General features: G+C 48.9%; 1 protein-coding gene across 1 annotated transcript in view; it reads left to right on the plus strand.

Moving 5' to 3' along the window:
- The first annotated feature begins 265 nt into the window (after positions 1–265).
- LOC120684931 (tyrosine-protein phosphatase non-receptor type 23-like) overlaps positions 266–22777 on the plus strand; it is a 70960-nt gene continuing 48448 nt past the window's right edge. The window contains exons 1-2 of the mRNA XM_039966789.1: positions 266–414; positions 491–630. Coding sequence (XP_039822723.1) covers positions 266–414; positions 491–630 — 289 coding nt within the window. The remainder of the gene's footprint in view (positions 415–490; positions 631–22777) is intronic.

The following is a 22777-nucleotide window of genomic DNA, read 5'->3' on the forward strand; positions in this document are numbered from 1 at the left end:
CCGCGTCACCCCGCACCCGCGCTTTCCGTCGCTGACCGACGGGGCCCACCAGTCAGCTCCTTCTCTTCCCCCGCCGCGCAACGGATGCCCGAAGTCACCGGCGAGTTTGCCGGGATTCTCATCCAGCCGCGCCCCGCCGCAATCCCTGCCTGGCCCTGCCTTTTAACCACCCAGCCGCACCCCCCAGGAACCCCATCCCCACACCGCAGCGCCGCCCCGCAAACCCTAGCCCCGGCCGCCGCTCTGCCTCACCGGCGCAGGGGCTATGCGTCACCACAAACTCGCCCTTCCGCTACCTCCCGGGCCGCCAGGACCCCCGCACCCGCTCCGCCTCGACGTCCGGTACATCTCCGTGCCACCTGATCGAAGGATCGACCCGAACTCCGCCGGAATTGCGCCTGAGACCCCACTCCGGTAAATTCTGGAACCACCGCATTTCCTCGCCGCCGAAGCATCTCTGGCCCGCCTGATCCCCTTGGACTCATCACAGGGACATCGCACGTCGACCCGCAGGACCAAGAGGACCAGAGCTCCCCTCCAGCAACCCCGTCATCGTGCTCCGCCGTGCGACGCCGCCGAACTCCGACGCCGGCGCCACCGCACTGCGTCCCAGCCCGCCAAGAGCCCTTGGTGAGCACTAGTAGCACCCTCCCTACCCCTTCTCGTTCAAAATCGAGACCTAGTTTCGCGTAGACGTGAGCTCCGGCGGGATCCGTGTCCGCCGAGCCGCCCTCGCCGTCGAGGGGCCTTTTCCCAACCCCGCACCTCCTGGGCGAGCCCGCCGGTGGATTACCCATGCCACGGCGGTGCTCCACGGCCAAACCCCGGCCCAATTAGGTCCCTGTAGCGGCGGATTTCTCAACTCCGGCGAGCCCTATGCTGCGCCGCCGCGGAACAGGGCGCGCCGGCGCGTTCCGCCGCCGCCCCACACCCAATCGCCTAAGAGCCGTCCGATCCGGAACCCAGGGCCCAGATTAGATCGCATCCCCGCTAGATCCGGATCGTCGGATCGAGATCCAACGGTCTGGGATCAAAGATACCGGTTCGGCCTGGTTTTCTTTCTAAAGAGCCCCTGAGTTTTTCTCGAATCAACCCGCGCTCCTTGCTAGTTCAAAAATATTTACAGATCGGCCCAAAATTTTGCACAGAGCCCCCTGACCTTTTTAAAAATAGAACCCGCCGTCCTTTGCTGCCGTTTTTACGAGTTAACCCCTGGATCTAACCTTTATTTACGTTTCAGTCCCTGGTTTTTGTAGAAAAGCCCCTGAAACTTCAGTTTTCTTACAAATAAGCCCCTGAACCTTGTTTTTAGCCTAGATTACGCGTTTTAGCTCCGTTTTAGGTGGTTTTTGCGCTCACGCGATCGTTGTAACGCGTAGAATAGTTCTAGAGTAGTTTTGTGCGCTGTTTTTATGTATTGATGTACTGTTTCTTAGTTTTTGTTAGTATTTGCTTGTATGCTTATTATTGTGCATTGTTTTGGCCATGTGTTCGTGAGTAGACGTTGATCCATCTGAGGAGCCCCAGTACCAGTACCAGGAGCAGCCTTCTTCCGAGCAGTTCGAGCAGCAGCAGGAGCAGTACGAGGAAGGCAAGTATAACATGAACAACCTATCACTTTAATTACAATTTCATACTGCATTTTAATACTGTATGCCTATAAGGATTTCCTAGCCACTTTATATCCTTTATATATACCTTTGGGTTGCATTTTGGTTAGTTGTGCTAGGTTGCTGCGCTATAACACACTCTGGTCCTTTTTAATTAATTTGATTAATGGTTTACTTGAATTTAATCCTGAGAGTGGCACTCTGTGTGGCTTGAGTGGCTCACTTCTCGTTAAAAGATGTTTTTTTTAGAAACATGGTTTAGGGGGCCAGCACGGTGCTTACTGCCTGGTTGGCCACTCTCCATAAGGACCGGTTCATAGAGCGACAACCTGGGACAACAGCGCTACCACAAGGCTAGAATGGGATAGACTTGGCGTAATAATTAGATCTTTTTGGTTTGGAGTAACTTACCTGCGGGGCAAGAGTAGTAAGCTTCAATGGTCCCTGCTCCTCCGGCTTGGTCTGTGCTTGGATTGCGCTCCTGTGCTTGTACCCCCGGAGGTGGGCCCCATCGTCGCCGACCTAACTCTCGAGGTTACGCATTACCAACGAGATTCTTTTTAAAGGCCTCGTAGTGAGTCGCTGGCCATCTCACCTAAGGAAGTGTGATGAACAACTGGCGTAGCTCACGACTTGTGGGTAAAGATGTGCAACCTCTGCAGAGTGTAAAACTGGTATACTAGCCGTGCTCACGGTTATGAGCGGCCCAGATCCTCCTTTTGATTAGTGAAGTTATCTCCTTCCGACGAGGGAGGTGCTTCTCGGGGTTACCTTGGTGGCTTGGTTTCGGTTTGGTTCTCAGTAGTTTCTTAATTAATCCTGATTAATTACTATGTAACCGGGTTAATGGTAACTCATCAACTCGTAGTAAATAGCTTTAATAAAATTTTGCCAACATTTAAAAGCTAATGCAGTCGAGTCAGCCAGCCTAGAGCCTCATAGTTTGTGTTATACTTGTTGAGTACAAGCTGTGTACTCACTCTTGCCTCTTCTCTACTTTTTCCTCTTGGCTACGCTACTGCTGCTCAGTTCCTGCCGACGCGAGGGAGTTCGTCCAGCGCTACCAGGACTACGAGGACTTCTAGGTGCTTCGTCTCCCAGTCGACGTCCCTGTGGCGCCCTGCTTCAGCTTCAGAGAGCTTTATTCGTATTTTGTACTTCGCTTCCACTGTATCAGACATTTTTGTCATTATTGTAATAAATAATATTCGTATTCGCTTTATTATGTCTTTTTACGTGATATGTGCTATGATATACTGTTCATTCTGTTGTATATACGTGTGACTTGATCCTGGCACGTATATGACTGCTCGGTTTATGTTCTTTTATAAACCGGGTGTTACACTTTCGGCCTGACTAATGCCCCGGCTTTCTTCATGCATCTGATGAACATGGTCTTCATGGATTATCTGGATGTTTTTGTGGTGATTTTCATTGATGATATTCTGATTTTCTCCAAGACAGAAGAAGAGCATGAGGAGCATCTGAGACTCATGTTGCAGAGATTGAGAGAGCATCAATTGTATGCCAAGTTCAGCAAGTGCGAGTTCTGGATTGATGAGGTTCCATTCCTCGGTCATGTTATCTCTCAGGGAGGCATTGCTGTTGATCCGAGCAAGGTGAAGGATGTGCTAGAGTGGGAGACACCGCAGACAGTAAAGGAAGTCAGGTCATTCTTGGGCTTAGCTGGATATTATCGGAGGTTCATTGAGAATTTCTCCAAGATCGCGAAGCCTTTGACTTATTTGCTGGAGAAAAATGTGGCTTTCGTTTGGACTGATGAGCGTCAGAGGGCCTTTGATGAGCTGAAGAAGAGGTTGACTACGGCGCCAGTCCTGACTCTGCCAGACCAGACCAAGAGGTTCACGGTATATTGTGATGCTTCGAAGGATGGTCTTGGGTGTGTTCTGATGCAGGAGGGCAGAGTGATTGCTTATGCTTCACGGCAGTTACGTCGGCATGAGCTGAACTATCCTACTCATGATCTTGAGTTAGCCGTAGTTGTGCATGCTCTGAAGATTTGGAGGCATTACTTGTATGGACAGTGGTGTGATATCTACACTGATCACAAGAGCCTCAAGTACATTTTCACTCAAAATGAGCTGAACATGCGGCAGAGAAGATGGTTAGAGTTGGTCAAGGATTATGACCTGGAGATTCACTACCATCCGGGCAAGGCCAATGTTGTAGTAGATGCTCTGAGCAGAAGAAGTTATGTCAACATGGCCGTGGCTTTCCAGATGCCTCCAGAGTTATGCGAGGAGTTTGAGCAGTTGAGTCTGGGCTTCTTGCATCATACTTCGAGTGCAGCGTTTGAGGCAGTACCGACTCTAGAGTCAGAGATCAGGCAGCATCAGAAAGATGATGAGAAGCTGCAGGAGATCCATGAGTTGCTCAAGAAGGGAAAGGCTCCTCATTTCAGAGAGGGTGATCAGGGTACTTTGTGGTACAAGAACCGGATCTGTGTGCCAGATGTGAAGGATCTCCGGAAGTTGATTCTGAGTGAGGCCCATGATACAACATACTTTATTCATCCGGGCAGCACGAAGATGTACTATGATCTGAAGGAACGTTTCTGGTGGTATGGGATGAAGCGTTCAGTGGCAGAGTACGTGGCTATTTGTGACACCTGTCAGCGTGTCAAGGCTGAGCATCAGAGGCCAGCAGGTCTGTTACAGCCTTTGAAGATTCCAGAGTGGAAATGGGAGGAAATCACTATGGACTTCATTGTTGGATTGCCTCGTACTCAGAAGGGGTACAACTCCATATGGGTAGTAGTGGATCGATTGACAAAGGTTGCTCACTTCATTCCAGTGAACACTGCTTACTCCGGTGCTAGACTTGCAGAGTTGTACATCTCTCGGATTGTCTGCCTGCATGGTGTGCCCAAGAAGATTATATCTGACAGAGGGTCTCAGTTTACTTCCCGGTTCTGGGAGCAGCTTCATGATTCGCTGGATACGAAGCTGCGTTTCAGTACGGCTTATCACCCTCAGACAGATGGGCAGACAGAGAGAACCAACCAAGTGTTGGAGGATATGCTGAGAGCTTGTGCCATTCAGTACGGTACTAGTTGGGATAAGTGCCTGTCTTATGCTGAGTTCTCATATAACAACAGCTATCAGGCCAGTCTGAAGAAGTCCCCCTTCGAGGCATTGTATGGCAGAAAGTGCAGGACTCCTCTCTATTGGGATCAGATTGGTGAGAAGCAGCTGTTTGGCCCTGAGATCATAGATGATGCAGAGCAGGTGGTTCAGGCTGTGTGAGAGAATCTGAGGATTGCACAGAGCAGACAAAAGAGCTATGCAAATGGCAAACGGAGAGACCTGACTTTCAGTGTTGGTGATTATGTGTACCTGAAGGTTTCTCCGATGAGAAGAATCCACAGATTCAATGTCAAGGGGCAGTTAGCACCTCGGTATGTGGGGCCATTCAAGGTGCTAGAGCAGAAAGGCGAAGTTGCCTATCGCCTGGAGTTACCTCTCAGCCTCTCAGGAGTTCACGATGTCTTCCATATATCTCAGCTGAAGAGGTGTCTGCGAGTACCCGAGGAGCAGGCACCACCGGATGGAGTAGATGTGCAGGAAGATCTGACTTATACTGAGCATCCGGTGAAGATTCTGGAGACATCAGAAAGGGTTACTCGGAACAAGCACATCAAGATGTGCAGAGTTCAGTGGAGTCACCATAGTGAAGCTGAGGCTACTTGGGAGCGAGAAGATGAGTTGAAGAAGACGTATCTAGATCTCTTCGCTAGCCAGCCCAGCTAAATCTCGGGGACGAGATTTCTTTAAGGGGTAGGGTCTGTAACACCCTAATTTAAATTCCAGCATTTTATTAATAAATTTAATTGGCTTTATTTAATTTTCTAAGGTTTATTGTGTTTAGTTGGCATTTAATCTAAATTTTGTTCCTTAAGTAATTAAAATTTTATCATAGGTTCAAATTTTGGTGTTGCATTCATGCTGGTGCATAGTTTTAATTATTTGAGTGTGGTTTGAATTCAAATTTGTATTTGAATTCAAACTTTGTTTGAATTAGAATTGGAAAGAAAGAGGAAATAGAAATAGAAACAAAACTCAAACCAGCCCAAGAAACTAAACCCAGATCTAATCCAACCCAGTGACCAGCCCAAACATACCCCTGCGCGGCCCAACCCTTTTCTCTCCTCCCCACTGCGGCCCAACAGCACGCGGCCCAGCCGGGCCTGCTCCCGCGCAGCGCACCAGCCCGCTCCTCCCTCCTCTTCCGCGTCACACGCATCACCTCGCATCCACGCCTTCCGTCGCTGATCGACGGGGCCCACCTGTCAGCGTCCGTTTTCCCTTTCCTTTCTTCCTCCTCGCGCCGTGCCTCTGCTCCCTGGGCCTCCGCCGCTCCGCGCTCTCCCCTGCTGCTGGCCCCGCTCCACCCCACGCCCCAGCCTCGCAGATCCCACGCCAGCTCAGTCCGCGCCCCTCCTTCTAGAAGCCAGCACAGGATCAGATAGGGCTCGATCCCGAGTCCTCTGCGCAATCCCCGCGCCGCAATTACCGCGTGACCCACACGCTGAGGCTGACCCGCCTCTTCTTAAGAGCCACGACGTACCCTCTGGATCCCATCTACGCCGCAGCCACCGCTCTAACCACGAGAGCAGCACCAGCGCCGTTGAATTCCGCTAGGAGCGCTGCGCAGGTGAGCTTGGAGCTCGCCGCATTTACTCGCCGCCGGTGCCACTCCGGTCCTGATAACCCCTCGGCCGGCCTTGCAGACTCGCCAGGAGTCGATCCGTAGAGCCCAGACGCCAGAACTCCACCTGCAACAGACTCCTCCCCGAGCTCCGCGCCGACCCGCCGCCAGGACCTCGCCGCCGACCTTCTGCACCGTGCCTCCCTCCATTTCGGGCCCGCGGTGAGCTTCACCTCAATCCCCTCTTCCTCTTAGCGTAGGTTCAATAGCTCTAGGGCTGTTCCCGAGGCCGGAACGCCAGGTCCAGCATGGTGCCGCCGTGCGCAGGGAACCGCCGCCGTGGGTGGAGGTCGCCATTGTGCCGTAGTCCAGTGCTGAGCCCCTAGCTAAGACCATTGTGCTACGCGCATCCCCCTGTCCAAGTCACACCCAGAGCCGCGCCCGAAATCATGCCAGCGCGAGCGCGCCGGCGAGCGTCGCCGCCCAGAACCGCCGCCGCAGCTGCTAGCACCGCTCATAGTTTTCCCGTGCCCCGACAAGTGCCCAGGAGGTTCACGCATGCCTCGGTCGTCCTTCCCGACTCAAACCCCATTCAAAACAGCCACTGGAACACAAGATTCGAGCCTCTCCAGCGAGGCGCTGCCGCGGAAAAAGAATCCCGGCGAGTCCCGCCGCCGCCGTCGGTCGCGTTCGACCTCAGCCATTCGATCCGAAACAGACGCGCTAGATTAGATCCAGGTCCCTTTAGATCTGCACCGTTAGATCCAGATCCAACGGCCCTCGTTCACGCGTACCGGTTCGGGCTGGCGATTTTGCTTAAGAGCCCCCCAACTATCACAGAATTGACCCGTAGTCCGAGTTAGTTCAAAAGAAATTGCAGATTGACCCAGGTTTTTACTCGGACCCCCCTGACCTTTCTAGAATTAGCACCCGCAGTCCAAACCTTGAGTTTTTGCATGCTAGCCCTTAGATTTAACTGTTATTTATGTTTAGGCCCTCGGTTTTTTGCAGAAAACCCCCTGGAACCTTAGTTTTCTTGCAGTTTAGTCCCTGAACCTTGTTTTTAGCCTAGAAAATGCGTTTTAGCTCCGATTTAGGCATTTTTTATATCCACGCGATCGTTGTAACGCGTAGAATAGTTTCAGACTAGTTTAGTGTGCTATTTTTATGTATTTATGTACTGTTTCTTAGCTTTTGTTAGTGTTTGCTTGTATGCTTATTATTGTGCATTGTTTTGCCCATGTGTTCGTGAGTAGACGTTGATCCATCTGAGGTGCCCCAGTACCCGTACCTGGAGCAGCCGTCTTCTGACCAGTTTGAGAAGCAGCAGGAGCAATACGAGGAAGGCAAGTATAACATGAACAACCTATCACTTTTAAATACAATTTCATACTGCATTTTAATACTGTATGCTTATAAGGACTTTCCTAGCCACTTTATATCCTTTATATATATCCTTTGGGTTGCATTTTGGTTAGTTGTGCTAGGTGCCGCGCTATAACACACTGGGTCCTTTTTAATTAATTTGATTAATGGTTTATGCAACTTAATTCTGAGAGTGGCCCTCTGTGTGGCTTGAGTGGCTCACGTCTCGTTAAAATATGTTTTGTTAGAAACATGGTTTAGGGGGCCAGCACGGTGCTTAGTGCTTGGTTGGCCACTCTCCATAAGGACCGGTTCATAGAGCGACAACCTGGGACAACAGCGCTACCACAAGACTGGAATGGGACGGTCTTGGCTTACTAATTAGGTCTTTTTGGTTTGGAGTAACTTACCCGCGGGGCAAAGGGTGGTAAGCTTCAATGGTCCCTGCTCCTCCGGCTGGTCTGTGCTTGGTTTGCGCACCTGTGCTTGCACCCCCATGAGGTGGGCCCCATCGTCGCCGATCTAACTCTTCGCGCTTACGCCTTACCAATGAGATTCTTTGTAACAGCCTCGTAGTGAGTTTGCTAGCCATCTCACCTAAGGAAGTGTGATGAACAACTGGCGTAGCTCACGACTTGTGGGTAAAGATGTGCAACCTCTGCAGAGTGTAAAACTGGTATACTAGCCGTGCTAACGGTTATGAGCGGCCCAGATCCTCCTTTTGATTAGTGGGGTTATCTCCTTCCGACGAGGGAGGTGCCTCTCGGGGTTACCTTGGTGGCTTGGTTTCGGTTTGGTTCTCAGTAGTATCATGATTAACTTTGACTAATTACTATGTAACTGGGTTAATAGGTAATTCATCAACTCGTAGTAAATAGCTTTAATAAAATTTTGCTAACACTTAAAAGCTAATGCAGTTGAGTCAGCCAACCTTAGAGCCTCATAGTTTGTGTTATACTTGTTGAGTACAAGTTGTGTACTCACTCTTGCCTCTTCTCTACTTTTTTCGTCTTGGCTACGCTACTGCTGCTCAGTTCCTGCCGACACGAGGGAGTTCGTTCAGCGCTACCAGGACTACGAGGACTTCTAGGCGTTCGTCTCCCAGTCGACGTCCCTGTGGCGCCCTGCTCAGCTTCGGAGAGTTTTTATTCATATTTGTACTTCGCTTCCACTGTATCAGACATTTTTGTCATTAATGTAATAAATAACATTCGTATTCGCTTTATTATGTCTTTTTACGTGATATGTGCTATGATATACTATTCATTCTGTTGTATATACGTGTGACTTGATCCTGGCACGTATATGATTGCTTGGTTTATGTTCTTTTATAAACCGGGTGTTACAGCGGCCCAGATCCTCCTTTTGATTAGTGGGGTTATCTTCCTTTGACGAGGCTGGTTTCCCCGGGTGGCTTGGTTTGGTATGGTTCTCAGTAGTAACATGATTAATTTTGATTAATTACTATGTAACTGGGTTTATGGTAATTCATCAACTCGTAGTAAATAGCTTTAATAATATTTTGCCAACACTTAAAAGCTAATGTAGTTGAGTCAGCCAACCTTAGAGCCTCATAGTTTGTGTTATACTTGTTGAGTACAAGTTGTGTACTCACTCTTGCCTCTTCTCTATTTTTTTCCTCTTGGATACGCTACTGCTGCTCAGTTCCTGCCGAGGCGAGGGAGTTCACCCAGAGCTACCAGGAGTACGAGGACTTCTAGGCGTTCGTCTCCCAGCCGACATCCCTGTGGCGCCCTGCTCAGCTTCGGAGAGTTTTTATCGTATTTGTACTTCGCTTCCGCTGTATCAGATATTTTTGTCATTAATGTAATAAATAACATTCGTATTCGCTTTATTATATCTTTTAACGTGATATTTGATGTGATATACTGTTCATTCTATTGTATATACGTGTGACTTGATCCTAGCACGTATATGATTGCTCGGTTTATGTCCTTTTATAAACCGGGTGTTACAGGGAGCCATCTCCGGCGACTCGCGCCGCCGGCCGCGGTCGCGATACCCCTGATCCGCCCGATCCCGCACGGACGCCCGAGATTAGATCGCTTACCGGTTCGATCTGATCTGCCAGATCGTGATCCAACGGCCCCGGTCCTTAGATACTAGTTCGACCTGGCGCTTTTGCTAAAGAGCCCTCGGGCTCTTGCAGAATCAACCCGCAGTCCTAGATAGTTCAGAAGTAATTGCAGATCGGCCCTGTTTTTAATGTTTTAGACCCTGAGCTTCCTAGAAATAGAGCCCACAGTCCAGCCCCGCTGTTTTTACACGCCGATCCCCAGATCTACCAGTTAATTACATTTTAATCCCTGGTTTTTGCGCAGAAACCCCTGGAAACTCTGTTTTTCTTACAGTTTAGCCCCTAGATCTTGTTTTAAGCCTAGATTTCGCGTTCTAACTCTGTTTTAGGTGTTCTTTATGTCCACGCGATCGTTGTAATGTGTAGAATAGTCTTAGCTTAGTTTTTTTTGCTTTTTTATGTATTGTGGTACTGTTTCTTAGCATTTGCCTTTGTTTGCATGTATGTGTATGTGCTGGACCTTGTTTTGGCGTTGCGATCGTGAGTAGACGTTGATCCTTCGGAGGAGTACCAGTACCCAGAGCAGCCACCGTCTTCAGAGCAGTTTGAGCAGCAGGAGAACTTTGAGGAAGACAAGTATAACATGAACACCACCTATCACCTTTAAATATAATTTCATACTGCATTTTAATAATGTATGCCTATAAGGATCATCCTAGCCACTTTATTACCTTATATATGTCCCTTGGGTTGCATTTTGGTTAGTTGTGCTAGGTGCTGCGCTCTTACACATGGTCCTTTTTAATTAATTTGCTAATGGTCTTATGCAACTTAATTCTGAGCGTTACCCTCTGTGCTCTGTACTTTAGTGGTTTACGTCTCCTTAAAACATGTTTTTCTAGAAACTTAGTTTAGGGGGCTCGCACTGTGTTTTGTGCTAGCTACTCTCCATAAGGACCGTACGTCATTAGAGCGACAACCTGGGACAACCGCGGAACCACAAGACTGGAATGGGACGGTCTTGGCTTACTAATTAAGTCTTTTTGGTTTGGAGTAACTTACGTGCGGGGCAAGGGTGGTAAGCTTCAATGGTCCCTGCTCCTCCGGCTTGGTCTGTGCTACATGCTTGTACCCCCGTGAGGTAGGCCCCATCGTCGCTGATCCAACTCTTCGCGGTTACGCCTTACCAATGAGATTCTTTGTAACGGCCTCGTAGTGTGTTTGCTAGTCATCTCACCTAAGGAAGTGTGATGAACAACTAGTGTAACTCACGACTTGTGGGTAAAGATGTGCAACCTCTGTAGAGTGTAAAATTGGTATACTAGCCGTGCTCACGGTCATGAGCGGCCCAGATCCTCCTTTTGATTAGTGGGGTTAGCTTGGTGGTTTCGGTGTGGTCCTCAGAAGTTCTTAATTAATTTGATTAATTTCTATGTAACTGGGTTTATGGTAATTCATCCACTTGTAGTAATTAGCTTTAATAAAATTTTGCCAAGATTAAAAGCTAATGCAGTTGAGTCAGCCAACTTTAGAGCCACATAGTTTGTGTTATAATTGTTGAGTACAAGTTGTGTACTCACTCTTGCCTACTCTACTCTTTTCCTCTTGTTCTCTTTGGGGATACCCTACTGCTGCTCAGTTCCCGGCGACGCGAAGGAGTTCACCCAAAGCTACCAGGAGTATGAGGACTTCTAGGCGGTCGTCTCCTAGTCGACGTCCCTGTGGCGCCCAGCTTCCGAGTTTCGTACTTGTTTTACGCTTCCGCATACTCTATATCAGACATTTGTCATTTATGTAATAAATAACATTCATACTCACTTTATTATATATTTTTACGTGATATGTGCTGTGATATACTGTTCATTCTGTTGTATATACGTGTGACTTGATCCTGGTACGTATATGATTGCTCGGTTTATGTCCTTTTTTAAATTGGGTGTTACAATTTTCCATTTTTGAGATTGGCCAGTTCCCAGAGGGCGTCAACATTCTGGGGTGGTTGGGCCATAGCATCCATGAACAAATAGACACTGTCATACTAGTCTTCGAGATCATCGAATGGTTCAAAGTTGTCGAGGCTGTTCATGAATTGATCGAAATCCTGGTCGAATAAGGAATCAGCTGGTTCAGGAATCTGACTATAAGCAGGTTTCGGTAAAGGATTCTGAGGTTTCTTGGAGAAAGACAGTCCCATCCGAACAAGCCGGGGGTTTGTCTTTCTAGATCCCCCGCAGATTCCTCCTCCCGATTACTGCTTCTTGTTTTGCAGAGTGCTTTCAGCCATCTTAATGCAGTCGACGAGCTTGGAATCTACTCGTCGACCCTTGAGAGTATGTTGCCCGACCGTTCCGGTGGTGGGTTCAATGCTTTTGGGTTCTGCTGTGGTTTAGATGAGCCAAGAGCAGATTCTGTCATTTTGATGCATCCCTCTACTGATTGTGAGACCCGGTCTGCTCCATCGAGTAGTTCATGGTCGACAATCTTGGGGCGTTTGATTGACTTGAGATAAGTCAGGTATTTTCCGAGGGTTTCGAAAAAGTGGAGATTTTCGGAACCAGGGTTTGTATCGGACTCGGCTAACTCGAGAATTCGAGTTGGAGTTGACACGTTTTCTAGAATATCCGAACAAAGCTGTAACACCCGGTTTATAAAAGGGTCAGTTGGATCCATGCCACTACAATTTCACGAAGTTGGATTTCATGTTGAAATCCATGCCATTGAGTGGCATGATTTTCAACGTGAAACCCAATTTCACGGAGTTGTGGTGGCATGAATCGAATTTTCCCTTTATAAAAGGACATAAACCGAGCAATCATATACGTGCCAGGATCAAGTCACACGTATATACAACAGAATGAACAGTATATCACAGCACATATCACGAATAAGACATAATAAATCGAAATACGAATGTTATTTATTACATTAATGACATAAATGTCTGATACAGCGGAAGCGAAGGACAAGTACGATAAAAACTCTCCGAAGCTGAGAAGGGCGCCATAGGGACGTCGACTGGGAGATGAACGCCTAGAAGTCCTCGTAGTCCTGGAAGCGCTGAGCGAACTCCCTCGTGTCGGCAGGAACTGAGCAGCAGTAGCGTAGCCAGGAGGAAAAAGTAGAGAAGAGGCAAGAGTGAGTACACAACTTGTACTCAACAAGTATAACACAAACTATGAGGCTCTAAGGTTGGCTGACTCAACTGCATTAGCTTTTAATCTAGGCAAAATTTTATTAAAGCTATTTACTACAAGTTGATGAATTACCATAAACCCAGTTACATAGTAATTAGTCAAATTTAATCATGATACTACTGAGAACCAAACCAAAACCAAGCCACCAAGGTAACCCCAAGAGGCACCTCCCTCGTCGGAAGGAGACAACCCCACTAATCAAAAGGAGGATCTGGGCCGCTCATGACCGTGAGCACGGCTAGTATACCAGTTTTACACTCTGCAGAGGTTGCACATCTTTACCTACAAGTCGTGAGCTACGCCAGTTGTTCATCACACTTCCTTAGGTGAGATGATTAGCAAACTCACTACGAGGCCTTTACAAAGAATCTCGTTGGTAGGGAGTAACCGTGAGGGTGGATCGGCGACTATGGAGCAGGTCTAGTGGGCGTCAAGACACAGGTACGCAGACCAAGCACAGACGAGGCCACTCAGCACGAGGGCCATAGAAGCTTACCGCCCCTGCCCCGCAGGTAAGTTACTCCAAACCAAAAAGATCTAATTATTACGCCAAGTCTATCCCATTCTAGCCTTGTGGTAGCGCTGTTGTCCCAGGTTGTCGCTCTATGAACTGGTCCTTATGGAGAGTGGCCAACCAAGCACTAAGCACCATGCTGGCCCCCTAAACCATGTTTCTACAAAAACCATATTTTAACGAGACGTGAGCCACTCAAGCACGAAGCACAGAGGGCCACTCTCATAATTAAGTTCAAGTAAATCATTAATCAAATTAATTAAAAAGGATCAGAGTGTGTTATAGTGCAGCAACCTAGCACAACTAACCAAAATGCAACCCAAAGGTATATATAAAGGATATAAAGTGGCTAGGAAAGTCCTTGTAGGCATACAGTATTAAAATGCAGTATGAAAATGTATTTAAAAGTGATAGGTTGTTCATGTTACACTTGCCTTCCTCGTACTGCTCCTGCTGCTGCTCAAAATGCTCGGAAGACGGCTGCTCCGGGTACTGGTGCTGGGGCTCCTTAGATGGATCAACGTCTACTCATGAACACATGGCCAAAACAATGCACAATAATAAGCATACAAGCAAACACTAACAAAAACTAAGAAATAGTACATCAGTACATAAAAACAGCATATTAAACTAGTCTAAAACTATTCTATGTGTTACAACGATCGCGTGGACATAAAGAACGCTTAAAACGGAGCTAAAACGCGTATTCTAGGCTAAAAACAAGTTCTAGGGGCTAAACTGCAAGAAAACTAGGGTTCCAGGGGATTTTCTGCAAAAACCGAGGGTCTAAACGTAATTAAACTAAAACTCTGGGGTCTAACTCGCAAAAAGGACAGGTCTGGACCACGGGTTCAAATTCTAGGAAGCTCAGGGAGTAAAACGCTAAAAACAGGACCTCTGCGTAAATACTTTTGACTAAGGCTGGATCGCGGGTTGAATCTACTAAAGTGCAGGGGCTCTTTGACAAAAGAACCAGGGCGAAAGGGTATGGGTGGATCTCAGCCGTTGGATCACAATCCGGTGGCTCAGATCTGATCAGCTCACGTTCTAATCCTGGGCGTTGCTTCCAGATCGGGCGGCCAGGGGCAAAGGGCGTGCGGGGCGGCGGCGGAAGGCCGCCGGCGACGGCTTCCCGCGGCGGAGCAGCACCGGAGAAAGCCAATCCAGCGCTCCAGGGGTCCGTTCGGGCTACTGCTTGGCCGTGGATGGAGTGCGCGGCATGCTTAATCCACCTGGGGGGTTATTTGGATTCGGGAAGGCTCGGAGCTGCGCTCGCGTGGGCGGCGGCGGCTCTGCGGGTCGTGACCGCCGGTGAGCGGTGCTCGTTCCGTGCGGGTGCTGGAAATAACTAGCGCATAGGGGGTTTGGGGGCTTGGGGGTGCTTACAGAGGGTCAAGACCGGTGAAGCTGTAGCGCGGAGTCACCGGCGTCGATGGCGAGCGGCGGCGTGCGGTGCGGTGCCCGTGGATAGGACCGAAGGAAGGCATCCCGGGCTTCTGGACCTCACTGATCGACGCGTGGTGCTCCTGCGGCGGCGGTGGGGGGGTCAGTGTGGCCGGAGCGGCACCAGCGGCGAACAATTGCTCGGATCAGAGTTACCTGCGGCGGCGGAATCCGGGGAAAATCCGGCGCAGGCAAAGGTCGAGGTTGGGGTTGGTGGCCGCAGTGCTGCTCCTGGTGCTCTGGCGAAGCTCCTGCAAGGTTGGCCGGGGTTGTGGCACGGCGGAGCGGCGAGTCCGCGGCGGCACAGGGGCGGAGCTGAGGCGGGCGAGCGGCTAGGGTTTGGAGCGGCGGCTGCGGTGGAGGTGAGGTGCAGGGGGTGCGGCTGCGGGCTAAAAAGAAGGGGGCCCGAGATCTGGGCGTGCGGGATGGGCAGGGGAATCACGGCGAGGATCACGGCCGTGATTCGGGAGGCCGTTGAGCGCGGGCGCGTCGGGGAAGGAGGACCTAGCAAGTGGGCCCGGATGGTCAGCGGGTGCTGGCGAGAGCGTTTGGTGCGGGCGAGCGCTCCGCGCGGGCTGAGCAGCGGCTGTGCCGCGGGGCTAACGCGCGCGCGGTGACGGGCCGAGCGGGAGAGGAGAGGAGCTGGGCCCAGGAGAGAGGGAGCGCGGGGGTTTGCTGGGCCGCGTGTGAGGGAGTGGCTGGGCCTGCGGGTGGAAGTAAACTGGTTTGGGCTGGGAAAAAAAAAGAAAGTGGCCATGGGCCGCTTCGGGTATTGGTGAGCTGACAGGGTTGGGCTGCCAACAGGGTTTGGGTTTCTTTCTATTTCTCCTTTTCTATTTCTAAAACAAACAAAGTTTGAATTCAAATACAAATTTGAATTCAAACCACACTCAAATAAAAATATGCACCAGCATGAATGCTCAAACATTTTAACCCTATGATAAACTTTAATTACTTAAGGAACAAAATTGAATTAAATGCCATACTAAACACAATAAACCCTAGAAATTTAAATAAAGCCAATTAAATTTATTATTAAATGCTGAAATTTAAATTAGGGTGTTACAGACCCTACCCCCTTAAAGAAATCTCGTCCCCGAGATTTAGCTGGGCTGGCTAGCAAAGAGGTCTGGATATGTCTTCCTCAACTCATCTTCTCGCTCCCATGTAGCCTCAGCTTCACTGTGATGACTCCACTGAACTCTGCACATCTTGATGCGCTTGTTCCGAGTGACCCTCTCTGATGTCTCCAGAATCTTCACCGGATGCTCAGTATAAGTCAGATCTTCCTGCACATCGACTCCATCCAGTGGTGCCTGTTCCTCGGGTACTCGCAAACACCTCTTCAGCTGAGATATATGGAAGACATCATGAACTCCTGAGAGGCTGGTGGGCAACTCCAGGCGATAAGCAACTTCACCCTTCCGTTCTAACACCTTGAATGGCCCCACATACCGAGGTGCTAACTTCCCTTTGACATTGAATCTGCGGATTCCTCTCATCGGAGATACCTTCAGATACACATAATCACCGACACTGAAAGTCAGATCTCTCTGTTTGCCATCAGCATAGCTCTTCTGTCTGCTCTATGCAATCCTTAGATTTTCTCGCACTGCCTGAACCATCTGCTCTGCATCATCTATGATCTCAGGGCCAAAGAGCTGCTTCTCACCAATCTGATCCCAATAGAGAGGAGTTCTACACTTTCTGCCATACAATGCCTCAAAGGGAGACTTCTTTAGACTGGCCTGATAGCTGTTGTTATATGAGAACTCAGCATATGACAGGCACTTATCCCAACTAGTACCATACTGAATAGCACAAGCTCTCAGCATATCCTCCAACACTTGGTTGGTTCTCTCTGTCTGCCCATCTGTCTGAGGGTGATAAGCCGTACTGAAACGCAGCTTCGTATCCAACGAATCATGGAGCTGCTCACAGAACCGAGAGGTGAACTGAGACCCTCTGTCAGATATAATCTTCTTTGGCACACCATGTAAGCAGACAATCCGAGAGATGTATAACTCTGCGAGTCTAGCACCGGAGTAAGTAGTGTTCACTGGAATGAAGTGAGCAACCTTCGTCAATCGATCCACTACTACCCATATGGATTTGTACCCTTTCTGAGTACGAGGCAATCCAACAATGAAGTCCATAGTGATTTCCTCCCATTTCCACTCTGGAATCTTCAAAGGATGTAACAGACCTGCTGGCCTCTGATGCTCAGCCTTGACACGCTGACAGGTGTCACAAATAGCCACGTAATCTGCCACTGAACGCTTCATCCCATACCACCAGAAATGTTCCTTCAGATCATAATACATCTTCGTGCTGCCCGGATGAATAGAATAAGCTGTATCATGGGCCTCACTCAGAATCAACTTCCGAAGATCCTTCACATCTGGCACACAGATCCGGTTCTTGTACCACAAGGTACCCTGATCATCCTCTCTGAAATGAGGAGCCTTGCCCTTCTTGAGCAACTCACGAATCTCCTGCAGCTTCTCATCATCTTTCTGATGCTGCCTGATCTCTGACTCTAGAGTCGGTACTGCCTCAAACGCTGCACTGGAAGTATGATGCAAGAAGCCCAGAGTCAACTGCTCAAACTCCTCGCATAACTCCGGAGGCATCTGGAAAGCCACGGCCATGTTGACATAACTTCTCCTGCTCAGAGCATCTGCTACAACATTGGCCTTGCCCGGATGATAGTGAATCTCCAGGTCATAATCCTTGACCAACTCTAGCCATCTTCTCTGCCGCATGTTCAGCTCATTCTGCGTGAAAATGTATTTGAGGCTCTTGTGATCAGTGTAGATATCACACCGCTGCCCATACAAGTAATGCCTCCAAATCTTCAGAGCATGCACAACTGCGGCTAACTCAAGATCATGAGTAGGATAATTCAGCTCATGCCGACGTAACTGCCGTGAAGCATAAGCAATCACTCTGCCCTCCTGCATCAGAACACACCCAAGACCATCCTTCGAAGCATCACAATATACCGTGAACCTCTTCGTCTGGTCTGGCAGAGTCAGGACTGGCGCCGTAGTCAACCTTTTCTTCAGCTCATCAAAGGCCATCTGGCGCTCATCAGTCCATACAAAAGCCACATTCTTCTCCAGCAAAGAAGTCAAAGGCTTCGCGATCTTGGAGAAATTCTCAATGAACCTCCGATAATATCCAGCTAAGCCCAAGAAGGACCTGACTTCCTTTACTGTCTGTGGTGTCTCCCGCTCTAGCACATCCTTCACCTTGCTCGGATCAACAGCAATGCCTCCCTGAGAGATAACATGACCGAGGAATGGAACCTCGTCAATCCAGAACTTGCACTTGCTGAACTTGGCATACAGCTAATGCTCTCTCAATCTCTGCAATACGAGTCTCAGATGCTCCTCATGCTCTTCTTCTGTCTTGGAAAAGATCAGAATATCGTCAATGAAAATCACCACAATGACATCCAGATAGTCCATGAAAACCATATTCATCAGATGCATGAAGAAAGCCGGGGCATTAGTCAAGCCGAAGGACATGACTGTATACTCATATAGCCCGTACTTGCAGGTGAATGCCATCTTCAGAATATCCCCAGGACGGATCCTCAACTGAAAATAACCCGAACGAAGATCAATCTTCGAGACTATACGAGCACCTCGAAGAAGATCGAAGAGATCCTCAATACGGGGCAGTGGATGCTTGTTCTTGATAGTGACTGCATTCAGCTCCCGATAATCAACACACATTCTCTTCGAGCCATCCTTCTTATCTACCAGCAACAATGGAAAAGCCCAAGGAGACAAGCTGCGACGGATATAGCCCTTGGCTAGCAACTCATCAATAGTTTTCTTGACTTCTTCATGCTCTATAGGTGCCATACGGTAGGGCCGCTTTGCAATAGGAGCTGTGCTAGGCAAGAGATCAATACAAAACTCAATGGCGCGTTCAGGCGGCATACCTGGCAGATCATCCGGAAAGACGTCCAGGAATTCAGACACCACGCGAATACCGTCCGTGGGTCTAGCCTCCATCTGATGAAGAAATCCAGAAGGCTCTGAAGCACTGACTGTCACCTCTTGGCCATCAGATGCCGATAAAGTGAACTTTCCGCTGAGCACAATCAATACGGACTCCCCATCTGGTAAGTGTCTCCACGCCCAATATCACATCTATCCCCGAGGAGTCAATAACTATCAAGCCAGTGCGGAATTCTACCCCCTTTATGACAATACTAACTCTGGAGCATATAGAACATGTACGAATCTGTCCCCCAAGTGAGGTAACTACCATAGCTGTCCTCATACAAGAAACCGGTATGCCATGCTGCTCGGCAAATGACTTGGAAATGAAAGAATGGGTTTCACCGGTATCGAAAAGCACTGTAGCGGGGTGAGAGTTGACCATGAACGTACCAATAACCACGTTAGGAGCCTCGGCCGCTGACTCGGCCATCACGTGGTTCACTCTGTCCTGTGCTGGCGCCCTGGGCTGAGCTGGGCGCCCCTGCTGTCCCGCCTGCGCCTTCCGGGGGCAAGTGTTGGCGTAGTGCCCCGGCTGGCCGCAGTGATAGCAGACGCGTGCAAGTGTCGAAGCCTACTATCCGGTAGGAGCTGCCGGACGTGGAGCCTGAGGTGCTGGCGGAGCTGGTAGAGCAGTACGAGCCGGAGGTGCCGGTAACCTCTGGCCCTGCCCCGCCTGCTGCTGCTGTCGAGGCGGGTACTGCTGTGGTGGCCTCTGCTGGTACTGCTGAGGAGGCCGGTACTGAGGCTGATGGTACTGCTGGGGCTGCTGGAGGTGTGGACGAGTGTTGCTGCCGGAAGCAACGGGGACAACCTTCCTCTTCTTGTCCTCCATCTCCAGGTGCTTGCGCTCAGTGTTGAGCGCGCTGTCAACCAGATGGTTGAAGTCGTCGAAGCGGAGGTTGAGCAGCGCGTACTGGAGGTAGTCCTCAAGACCCTCCATGAAGTGCTCCTGCTTCTTGCGGTCATCCGCAACATCGGCAGGGGCGTAGCGAGCAAGCTGCAGAAAGCGATCACGATACTCTGTGACCGACATAGTCCCCTGAAGTGACAAAGACAGATAGATATCGAAAGATTAACTCAAGATTTCATAAGGATGGAACAAGGGGCATTAGTTCAAAAGAAATCGCTGAATGATTATATCTGAGATTACCTGCTTTAGTGCAAGGAACTCCTTCTGCTTCATCTTCATAACGCCCGCGGGGACGTTGTGGCTGCGGAAACGCTCCCTGAACTGGAGCCAAGTGAGAGCCTCGCGGTCATGAACTGGGTGGGACTCCCACCAGTCCAAAGCTACCCCTCGCAGCTGTCCTACTGTGTACAAGACGCGCTCACGATCATCGCACTGGGCGATGTCCAGCTGACGCTCCACTGCACGGAGCCAGTCGTCAGCCTGAAGAGGGTCGGACGTGTGAGAAAACGTCGGCGGGTGACCCCTCAGGAACTCAGCACGCCTGTCGCGAGGCTGCGGCGGTCGAGGAGGCGGAGGCTGAGTGTGAGCCTGCTGAAGAGCCTGAACAGTGTTGTTCAGGGTGGCCATCATCTGCATCTGGAGCTGGAAGTACTGCTCCGGAGTCAATGGTGGCGGCATCGGGATCCCGGTCCCCTGGGTGTTCTGACCCTGGTTGTTCTGCCCCTGCTAGTTAGAACCACGCCTGGTGTTCACCATCTGATTTTGGACAAAAGATTTCATGAGGAAGGATATTGCAGGAATAAATTCAGATGGATATGATAACTCTTTGCGGAAAAAGACTCAGCCATGATAAAGTAGACAGGATAGAGTGGACTGTTTTACCCCCAACGATCTAACTCATTTTATTAATTAGTTAATTTTAACATCTGAGTGATTTTCTTTAAACAAATTTAAACTACTAAGCTATACAATCATTCAAAAATCCAAATCAAACATATAGCATAATAACAAGCAGACAATTTTCCACAAATTAGCCGAGTTTAACATCCGACTCGACTAACACAACGCGTCGCGGAACGTGCTATCGTATTATTATAAAAGGGTCACCTAGCTAATACTCATGGTGGTCAGATAACTGATTCGGGCCAAAGTCTACGAAAACTATTCTTCAGAGTGAGAAATCAAGGCAAGACGGGTAAAAAGTCATAGAAGTCAAGGGGTATAATAGAAATATAGTTTCAGCAAGCAAGGATTGGAGAGAAGAAGTCCTAAAACTCGACCAGTTCTATCTAGGCTTCGTCCTACAGTCGATATGGCTCTGATACCACTCTGTAACACCTGGTTTATAAAAGAACATAAACCGAGCAATCATATACGTGCCAGGATCAAGTCACACGTATATACAACAGAATGAACAGTATATCATAGCACATATCGCGTAAAAAGACATAATAAAGCGAATACGAATGTTATTTATTACATTAATGACAAAAAAAATGTCTGATACAGTGGAAGCGAAGTACAAATACGATAAAAGCTCTCTGAAACTGAAGCAGGGCGCCACAGGGACGTCGACTGGGAGACGAACGCCTAGAAGTCCTCGTAGTCCTGGTAGCGCTGGACGAACTCCCTCGTGTCGGCAGGAACTGCGCAGCAGTAGCGTAGCCAAGAGGAAAAAAAGTAGAGAAGAGGCAAGGGTGTGTACACAACTTGTACTCAACAAGTATAACACAAACTATGAGGCTCTAAGGTTGTCTGACTCAACTGCATTAGCTTTTAAGTGTTGGCAAGATTTTATTAAAGCTATTTACTACAAGTTGATGAATTACCATTAACCCAGTTACATAGTAATTAATCAGAATTAATTATGTAACTACTGAGAACCATACCAAAACCAAACCACCAAGGTAACCCCGAGAGGCACCTCCCTCGTCGGAAGGAGGCAACCCCACTAATCAAAAGGAGGATCTGGGCCGCTCATAACCGTGAGCACGGCTAGTATACCAGTTTTACACTCTGCAGAGGTTGCACATCTTTACCCACAAGTCGTGAGCTACGCCAGTTGTTCATCACACTTCCTTAGGTGAGATGACTAGCGACTCACTACGAGGCCTTTACAAAGAATCTCGTTGGTACGGAGTAACCGCGAGAGTGGATCGGTGACTATGGAGCAGGTCTAGTGGGCGTCAAGACACGAAGCACAGACGAGGCCACTCAGCACGAGGGCCATAGAAGCTTACTGCCCCTGCCCCGCAGGTAAGTTACTCCAAACCAAAAAGATCTAATTATTACGCCAAGTCTATCCCATTCTAGCCTTGTGGTAGCGCTGTTGTCCCAGGTTGTCGCTCTATGAACCGGTCCTTATGGAGAGTGGCCAACCAAGCACTAAGCACCGTGCTGGCCCCCTAAACCATGTTTCTATTAAAAACCATATTTTAACGAGACATGAGCCACCCAAGCACGAAGCACAGAGGGCCACTCTCAAAAATTAAGTTCAAGTAAATCATTAATCAAATTAATTAAAAAGGACCAGAGTGTGTTATAGCGCAGCAACCTAGCACAACTAACCAAAATGCAACCCAAAGGTATATAAAAAGGATATAAAGTGGCTAGGAATGTTCTTATAGGCATACAGTATTAAAATGCAGTATGAAAATGTATTTAAAGGTGATAGGTTGTTCATGTTACACTTGCCTTCCTCGTACTGCTCTGGCTGCTGCTCAAACTGCTCCGAAGACGGCTGCTCTGGGTAGTGGTACTGGGGCTCCTCCGGTAACTCGACGTCTACACACGAACACATGGCCAAAACAATGCACAGTAATAAGAATACAAGCAAACACTAACAAAAACTAAGAAACAGTACATCAATACATAAAAACAGCAAGAAAAACTAAGCCTAAACTGTTCTACGCGTTACAACGATCGCGTGGACATAAAGAACGCTTAAAACGGAGCTAAAACGCATTTTCTAGGCTAAAAACAAGTTCTAGGGGCTTATTTGTAAGAAAAACAGGGT

The sequence above is a fragment of the Panicum virgatum genome, chromosome 8N (assembly GCF_016808335.1).
Source record: "Panicum virgatum strain AP13 chromosome 8N, P.virgatum_v5, whole genome shotgun sequence".
NCBI classification, from domain to species: domain Eukaryota; kingdom Viridiplantae; phylum Streptophyta; class Magnoliopsida; order Poales; family Poaceae; genus Panicum; species Panicum virgatum.